General features: G+C 30.3%; 1 protein-coding gene across 1 annotated transcript; it reads left to right on the top strand.

The window, feature by feature from the left end:
• The first annotated feature begins 225 nt into the window (after nucleotides 1-225).
• LOC140440615 (uncharacterized) lies at nucleotides 226-6012 on the top strand. The gene is made up of 4 exons (XM_072530982.1): nucleotides 226-370; nucleotides 3261-3351; nucleotides 4368-4699; nucleotides 5684-6012. The coding sequence occupies exons 1-4, from the start codon at nucleotides 356-358 to the stop codon at nucleotides 5855-5857; spliced, it is 612 nt and encodes a 203-aa protein (XP_072387083.1). The 5' UTR covers nucleotides 226-355; the 3' UTR covers nucleotides 5858-6012.
• Nucleotides 6013-9105: the final 3093 nt, after the last annotated feature.

Here is a 9105-nt window from a genome sequence, read left to right on the forward strand (position 1 = left end):
AAAGCTAGACAAAAAGTCATAAGAATGTTTCATTAACATCCCGGCCAATTTTCTATGTATATATATATCATAATATAGCATAATATAGCATAGCATAATACACAGAAAACACTAATTTTTATGTCATACCGGTCCTGTCGTTCCGGACCAGCGCAAAAAATTCCAGGCTCAGCGAGATAGTTAATCTTAACCCGTTTTCTTATCAAAATTCCAAATTAAATCACAATTTGAATAAAAAATAATTAAAAAAATATTTAGAACAACCTAACCGGTCCGCCAAAAATCCGCGATACTGGACTTTTATAAGGAACGAAATTTTGACTAGCATCATCAGTAGTGAATTCTGCTTAACAAAATGAAGTTCCTTTTGGTAATTGTTCTTACATTAATTATATAAAAATCTATATTACTTATTAATTTTTTTTTTCGCTATAATACACGCTGTGTTGTTTTTTTAAATTAAATTCGCAAAATAAAAATGTATAATAAACTTAAAACTTTGAAAATGCTGAAATGAAAATAGGCTATATTATAAATATTTCCTTCATATTTATTTTGAGTGAAAATTAATTAAATATAGGTAGATACTGCTTTTAAATTACTATATATAGAATTGGCACATACATATTTTGACAAAGTTACATTTGTTTTATTTTTGTTTTTTTTTTTGGTTTTTTCTATGACTTTGTATAATACTAAATTGTAAAATAATGGACATAATCTGTCTTCTTGTCGGATTTCCGAGTTAATATCTACTTCCAATATCAGTTTGTTCTTAATTTTAATTTTAGTTTTGTTTTTAGTGTTAATATCTTTAATTTGTCTTTACTATTCTGCTAGGCGAGCTTCTCACTTTTAGTAATATTACCACGTCGCTTAAATTAATGCAATAATAGGATTTAGTCATATCTACAAAACGCCAAGGCAGATTTGTCATATTTCAAAGCTTTCTTTGCAATTTTTCGACTTCTGAATATGGCGTCTATTTTTGACTTATTTGTACCTATTTAATCCTGTGGCTCTTTAATAATTATGTATTTTTGACTTGTATGATAATTTTGTTATCACTGTTTTCTTTCTCTTCTTCTTTTTCTGCTTCTTTAGTCATAATTATGACTCCACTATAAAATTCTTTTATGTCGGCTATCCATCGTGGTATTTCTATTTGTTTCTATTGTTTCAATGTTGATATTACTGGTCTATATTTATGATATCCTTTTGTGTATCGACAAATAGATAAATCTTATCTTAACCATTCTAGTTATTAATAAATCGTCTAGTGGAAATCACTTCCACTTCTGGTTTCCTATTGTTGGTTTTCAATTTTAGTTTTAGGGTATTTCCATACACTTTGCTTCCATGTAATATATAAAAACATTAAATTATGTTGATATTGTAGTTAATATATTTTTTCCTTATTGTTCTCGTGTACTTTAAAATTCAGTGTTGTTTTTTGTATGATTTGATTTTCTTTTAGCCTATATACTGTTTTTAATTAAATATTGTTGATATTTTTTATTTTCATCTTTAATCAACTTTTGAATTTCAATATTTTACCCGTAAGGTTTTGGTGCAATCTTTTTTTCTTTACACCAAAGGTTGGGGATTAGGCTTCTCGATCTTCTACCACATAAAATAATTGTTCTGCATTTGATATCTAAGTTCATTTACGAATGTTTTTAAACCAAAAAAGCATTCTATTTTGCCTTTAAGGATCAGCTGTAGTATTCTATATCGATTTTCACTCACTATATATCCCAGATAAGTCATTTTTCGGTGCTTAAAGGTCTTTAGCAATTCTCTGTCTTTGTCGACACTTAGTACTTCCTCATTAGTTTTTCTTGCTGTTCAAGGTATCTTCGGCATCCGTCCATGAATCAACATTTCCAGTGCTTAAATTATCTTCATGCTTAATACTTTTATTGTCCATACTTCTTAGTTCTTTGTCTTAGTTCCAAACTGAGATAATTATTGCAAATAAATGTCTTTATTTTCATAGAAGTAGTTTTAGTCATTGCTTTTTGCGTTTTATTTCTGTCAGGATCAAGTTGGTTCGTTGTGACTATTCGCAAATATGTAATTTTATGAACTTTTTCAACTTGAAAAATTAATTAAAATCCTTTGTAAAAGGTATATATTTAAAAACCCAAACGGGCTGTGTTAGACAAAACGTTTTCAGAATCCATCATTCTATCATCGGTGTCTAGGAGTACATAAATGTAGCCACTAAATATATGGGTAAAAACCCGTTAACAAATAATAAGTTACATTTGTTTGACATTATATCTTATAAATAATTAGGATGTTAAAGTTACCGTTGGATTAGGTAACATGGCGTCATGGACTATAGTATTTTGTCATGGATTTATCATAGTTCATTGATTTTTAGGAACGGAAAGCTTGTCTTGACGTTTTGTTATCAATGGACGTATTGATCGACGATTTTATTGTAATCTGTACAATGCAGCAAACTTATTAGCTTCTCATACTAAAGTGATTTAGCAATGAAAAATAAGTGAATAGAAAATCAATAGTTACGAAGAGTCCAGAAAATTTTTGATTTTTCAGCAGTCACAATTTTTCAAAAGTATTTTAAAAACCTTAAAAAAGTCCTGAATTATAACAAAGTATATTCAAATTACCTTGCCGATAAGAAAACCATCGTTTCTGATCAAATCTCAGCAGAGCCTGCAGATTAACAGTACAATTTCCGATAAGGGAATTGTTAGCAGTCATCATAAAGAGGTCAACAGTTACCAGAAAGGTGAGTTTTTCCACTCATTTGAATTCTCGCTGAATAAAGAGACCGTTTGGTGTTTATTTTTGACTGAAGATCATTTAAAATTCATTTTGGGTACTTATAAAAATATTTCTCAACCATTGGAGAGATAATTCTGATAGTTTGCACAGAGAACATTATTTTATATCACAATTTGCGGCCATAATCCATTAGAAGACATCACTGAAAGATCCAATCTTTATTATTGAAGATTTCCATAAAATTTTCAGAGAAGGGATTATCTGAAAGACGAAAGTGAACTTTAATAAAGTTAAACGCAAGTTTTGAAATTTCTTTAGAAATAACCTTACCTTTTTAAATAGCCTATATCATTCTAAATCATCTTTGTGTTAAAAAAAAAAAAATTAATTTGAAGTCAAGTTCACAAAAATTTTATTATCGCTTTTGTAATATTAACCAAATATTATTCGCCGTTTCTTTTGCTTACTAAAATCATTAAACAATGGTTACTTTATTTTAGTGCCTCGCTTTCGTAGCTGTTGCCTATGCTGCCAACGATGCAAAACCAAAACGTAGTATTTTGTATGATACATCTTACTTAGCTCCTGGTCGTAAGTATATCTAAATTTTTTCAGCTATGCATTTACTTTAATACGAAAATCAATCTACTAATCTAGTCAAGACAAAGATCAAAATATACCTTATGGCAATATGTGCCTCTACTCTGGGGTGATTAACACCCAACTCGGAGGTGGAAAAAGTTTATAAAAAAAAACCACAGTAATAGATTAGTTAACTTTTAGAAAAAAATGTTTTTCATAGCTTTTTCGAAAATACCCAGAAGAAAAGCACATATTACCATAGGATAGATTTTGATCTTTGAACTATTTTTTAACTACTGTTGAAATTTCAAGCAAATTGGCACATAAAAAAATTCAGAGGTGTTCTACTATTTGTAATGTCATATTCTTTATTATAGTTGTAAACCGGTTCTACAATTCAGCGTTTGCCTGTCTTGTTAATAATTTTGTACATTTTCTTGAATACTTTTAATCATCAGTAATTAAATTGGGGTTATTATTGTGGTTCTATATGCTATTTGTCCTTTTTTTTACTATTTTTTTGCCATTCTTTATTGATGTATTTGGTCTATATTTTTTCAATTTTTGTAATATGCTCTTGTCATAATTTATCTTATCTTACCAACTTGTTCTATTAATTTCCTCCATTTTGAGTATATGCCAATAATTAATATTAGTAGAAAATGATCCGAGCTTATTTCATTGACACTTCTAAATACCTTTATCTATTTTATTACATACATTTTATTATTATATATATTATATTTTATATATATATATATATATATATATAATATATATATATATATGTATATATATATATATATAATATATATATATATATATATTATATAAATATATATGTATATATATATATATATATATATATATATATATTATATATATATATATATATATATATATATATATATATGTATATATTATTCTTTTTTATTTAATGCCAAAATTAAATTATATTAAACGAGTTTATTCCCCCTAAAGTTTAAAAAAAGGTTTTGCATAATTTTAATCCAATAATTTTTTAGTTACCAGTTACCTAAGCCCAGCTCAGGCTGAGACTCATGAATATCGCACCATCAACCAACACGTACCAGTACTAGTACCTCAACCTTACCCAGTAACCATTGAGAAAAAAGTTGCTCAACCAGTTCCATATGCAGTTGAAGTACCAAAACCATACGCCGTACCCGTTCGAGTTAATGTTCCCGTTGAAGTGCCTAGGGCAGTACCAATTAAAGTACCGCAACCAGTACCTGTCCACGTAAAAGAACATGTACCTGTAGAAGTACCAAAACCTTACGCTGTTGAAATTACAAAGGCTGTACCTGTGGAAGTAGTAAAGCCTATTTTAGTTAAGGTAAAGGATCATCTAAACAATGTCTAAAATTAATTATCCTTTTTGTGAACACTGATCGTTCCATTTTTGTTCCCCACACAAGAAGTGTGTAGTGTAGTGTAATGTGCAATTTTATGTTTATGATATTCTATGATTGTTGGATAGGCCAAAATTGACGAAATGCCCATAAAGATGCTCTAGAAAGCGAAAGTACTTGGGCAAGATTTAATTAATAAACTGTATATCAATGTATTATGTATTAGTTACCTACTTCTCGAATTTATTTTACATTTATTTAAGTTTGTTTTTAATCCACATCAAATACGAAGGCAAGAAGTACCGGTAGTTGGTACTCATTTGCATTCTCTACCAGTGTACTCGTTGTCAGCAGATAATCTGACATACTATATTCTTTGCGAAAGCCAGTCTGTCCAACCGTCCAACCTAGAAACTCTCATAAACAGTTTATATAGGTACTTGAATGAGGAACGACATAGGTCTATAATTTTTTAGGTCACATTTGTTTCCTTTTTTGTGTAAGAGTATTACTAGACTCTCTCCAATTTTTAGTGATTTTTTTAGGTCTTTTAAAGCTCTTTCCATTGCGAATCCGGCTATAATTAATAGTACTTCTGATCCTACGTCATTTATTTTTCCTTTAACGTTCTCGTTTGTTCATTCATTAGGCTGGCCTTTCGAGCTGTACAAGATTTTGTAAAAAAAGACCCAGTGTTGGTCTTAGAGATTTTAGGCCTCTTTTTTTTATTGTTGTGACGTCCACTTTCTGTTAAAAGAAACGTAACAGCAAGAATTTTCTTACACTATTGTATACTTATTTGAACAAAGAATAGTTGAAAAACAGAGATATTGTGTCCATAACACTTTTCCAATATTTTCAGCATGATTTTTAATACTTAATGGACAACGATATATACTGTACACAAACACAAACATGTACAAATACATATGTAAATATTACTTATTAAGTTTATTTTCTTTTTGCAGGAAAAACACCACGTTGCTGTATCTGTTCCAGTCCCATACGCCGTCGAAGTAAATACACCAGTTAAAGTAAAAGTACCGACTCCAGTCTACGTAAAAGAACCTCAGTACGTTCACACATATCATACTTATTCTTCTCTTCCTTATCAATGGAATTATCTTGCTCCTACCTTCTAAATTATGGATAAATGTGTATAAATGTATTACAAAAGAAGTGTTCACAACAGAAAATAGTTGGATGAAATTAATTTATTTGTATTGGGTTTGTGTCAAATTCTCTGTAATACAGTTATGTTGGATGTAAATTTAAATAAAGCAAAAAGTGATAAGAATCTTCTTGTTTTAATTATTAGTATCATATTAGTTTACAACTTTATCATATCTGGTACCTTATTTTTCTACACTGAAGTCATAAGATTAGCACCGCCTCTAATAAGTGCTAGGGGGATTGAGTAGCTTAATTACTGCCAGTGCCGGTTCCAAGTAAGAATAAAGAAGGAGGTTTAGTTAATAGGCCGGTAACCTATAACAGACTGTCAGAAGGTCAAATAAACCACAAGCATAGATGATTCTTTTAAACAAACTGAAAATATATAAAAAGGGAATTACTGTAGTACAGGAAACAAAATGGTTGGCAAAAGTTATCCGAGACACAAAAACACGTACTGTCCTGTATAGTGGTAAATATGAAGGAAATAGGGAATTGGGAGAAGGCTTTATAGTTAATATTAAAATAAAGCCCTCTATAATAGACTTTCGAGCCATTAACGAAAAAATCTGCAAGCGTAAAATAAAAAATACATTTCTTTAATATAACGATAATAAATATACAACATGGGCATAATATATGCATATATACATGTGCACAAATTGAATAATACATAGAAAGAACAAGAAATTCTGAATCCTGTAAAATATTGAAATCTTTAAGGAAAAATACAACCCAAAAATTCCAAATACAATACGTATCAGAAAAAGAAAGGACAGAATATTATGAAACACTTTTCACGGAAAAACGCCAAGGTTTCAAGAGACGAACAAAAACCGTGAACAACACCCAAAATAAAAAAAACTGATTGAGCTAACATTAAACAAGGTAAATAATGCCATTAGAACTCTAAATAACACAAAATGCAAATTTTGCGTGGGGCAAATGTGGCTTCTCTTTTTCGTAATTTAACCAACCACCCGAGTGACTTGAACTTCTTGAGGTTCCTCTTCAAAATGCCTTTGAAGTCGTTTTCTGATTTTTCTCGGAATGTGTGAGTCGTCTTTTCTTTTCATTTGATAGGGTTTTTGCTAATTCTTGAACCAATTTTTTCAAAAAATTTCTTCGGTTAATAGTTCCGTCAATATATAAAGGATTATACATCACAAGAGCATTTATATCACAAACGTTTATAAGATGAAAGAAAGAGCCATAGGCCATCTTTGTGCTCTTCTAACCTTTTAACATTATATTATGTAGCACATAACTTCTCGTTAGTGTCCACTTCTCCATTTGTTATAATTATAAAATGGTAATAGTTCTGGTTTCTGAGACTCTCCAGAATCAGCAACAATAGCTGCTACATTCCTTTGTAAACTAGAAGTCAGTACAACTGATTTTGATTTTTTGGGACATAGGACATCATGATAATTGTGTTAGTGAAACTAAAAATGGTACCTCTTGGAAGTCATATTTAATTGGGTTGATATTTTGGCGGCATTTTTTTTTATTTTTTAATAACGTTCCCACTTGACGCGACCTTCCAAAAATATTGCGAATGGGTGCTAACTTGTCACTTTCAAGCCTTATTGATCTTGTTCCTTTGTCAAAGAAGCTGATAAATTCAAGTATAAACAGAAACCTCTGATTACTTATTGTAGCATAAAAAAATCATTTTCCACATCATCGGTTGAAAACAAATCTTGTAAATTCAAATTTGTTTGCCAAACGCCCTTATTTCTACTTCAGTTACCAAACAGACGTCCCTTTCGCGTGTAAAATTATTTTGCACGGAAGAAGTTATGTAATTATTTGTCTGTGTAATTAGGAGTTGTAAGACAGTAATCAAAAAATAAACAGAATGGTTCTAGTGGCGTTTTAACGTTTTTTGTATGTCCCTTGCAACCAGCTAAGTGTGTTATACTATTGGCATTTTGAGTTTTACTTTTAGGCGGAGAGACCTTAGGCCATTCGGTAACTTTATCTTTGCCTAAGTAATAATCACTAGCTTCTGGTTGTGATAAAGGCAATGAAGCCTTATCGCTGTCATCATCTTCTTAAACTGAGTCCGTATCATGTTTTAAACTACGATTAAAGTCACTTTCTAGAATAAGTTTCTCCAGATCTTGTTGAGTTAGTGGCCTTTTATTTTGTCGACTGGACCCTGGTTTTGTCTTACAATTTTCAATTATACATTTCTCACTCGAAGAAGCTATTTCAACACATAAATCGGAAAGCGAACTAATGTAGACGAAGCTCAAGTTCAAACTGCATATAATATCTATATCCATCATAAGTTGTATTAGTTAAATCTATTTTGAAAACGTGACAAAACATACAAGCGAAAATGGTAAAATATTTCATGTATTGCTATACATAAATTGGATCTACGTGACTAGTCGCCTGCCGCTGTACTACGTGCGTCGCCAGTCGAAGCATGATATCAGTATTACCTCGTTAATTTAATAAAGATTAAAAACAACATTTAAATACTTGAATATTATGTCTAAAAGATCACTAGAGAAATAATTGAATGATAGGTTATTTAAATATTTTTTGTTAAAAATATATATTCACTTGAATTTAAGTTGGCGACAAATAGTACCAAGCGACTACTTAAAGTTTTAAAGGTTCAGACAGTTTCTCCTGGATTCGTGCTCTATATTCAATTTTTTCAAGGGTTAGTTTTGTTTACCAACTAATTTGGCACTCCTAACTCTTTCATTGCTCTAAACATTTTTTTTTCTATTTACAGAGTAAGCTGCATTATAGTCTATAAATATGTGGTGAGTATCTATGCCATATTTCAGTGTTTTCTCTAAAATTTGTCCTTGTATTGCATGTGATAAATGGTCCATTTACCATCCGCCGGTATTTTCCTATTATTCGTTCTGTATATGGTGCCATACGGTGGAATGGTATAGTGAATAATCGTTTATATGCAGCATTTAAAAGCTTAATTTCTTTGTATCTATTCAGAAGCTTAATGAGCTACTGTAGTACCTTTCTAACTTAAAGATCGTTTGTGGTTTCTTTCTTTTCCCATATGTTTCTTATCTTATCTCTTTTATATTTCTTCTTCCTCTTATTCCTCTATAGTACGTACACGGTTAAAATATTTCACCCATCGATGCAATACATCTTTCCCTATTGTTAATAGGTCACCATTCAGACATCTGCATTGGCTTATAGTTGCTTGAATTATTTTCCGTTGTTA

Source organism: Diabrotica undecimpunctata, chromosome 5 (genome assembly GCF_040954645.1).
Source record: "Diabrotica undecimpunctata isolate CICGRU chromosome 5, icDiaUnde3, whole genome shotgun sequence".
Classification (NCBI taxonomy): domain Eukaryota; kingdom Metazoa; phylum Arthropoda; class Insecta; order Coleoptera; family Chrysomelidae; genus Diabrotica; species Diabrotica undecimpunctata.

What these genes read in the sequence shown, in the direction of transcription:
- LOC140440615 (XM_072530982.1), top strand. An exon ending in ATCTTACTTAGCTCCTGGTC is followed by an intron (nt 3,352 to 4,367) that starts GTAAGTATATCT and finishes ATAATTTTTTAG; the next exon opens with TTACCAGTTACCTAAGCCCA. An exon ending in TAAAGCCTATTTTAGTTAAG is followed by an intron (nt 4,700 to 5,683) that starts GTAAAGGATCAT and finishes TTCTTTTTGCAG; the next exon opens with GAAAAACACCACGTTGCTGT.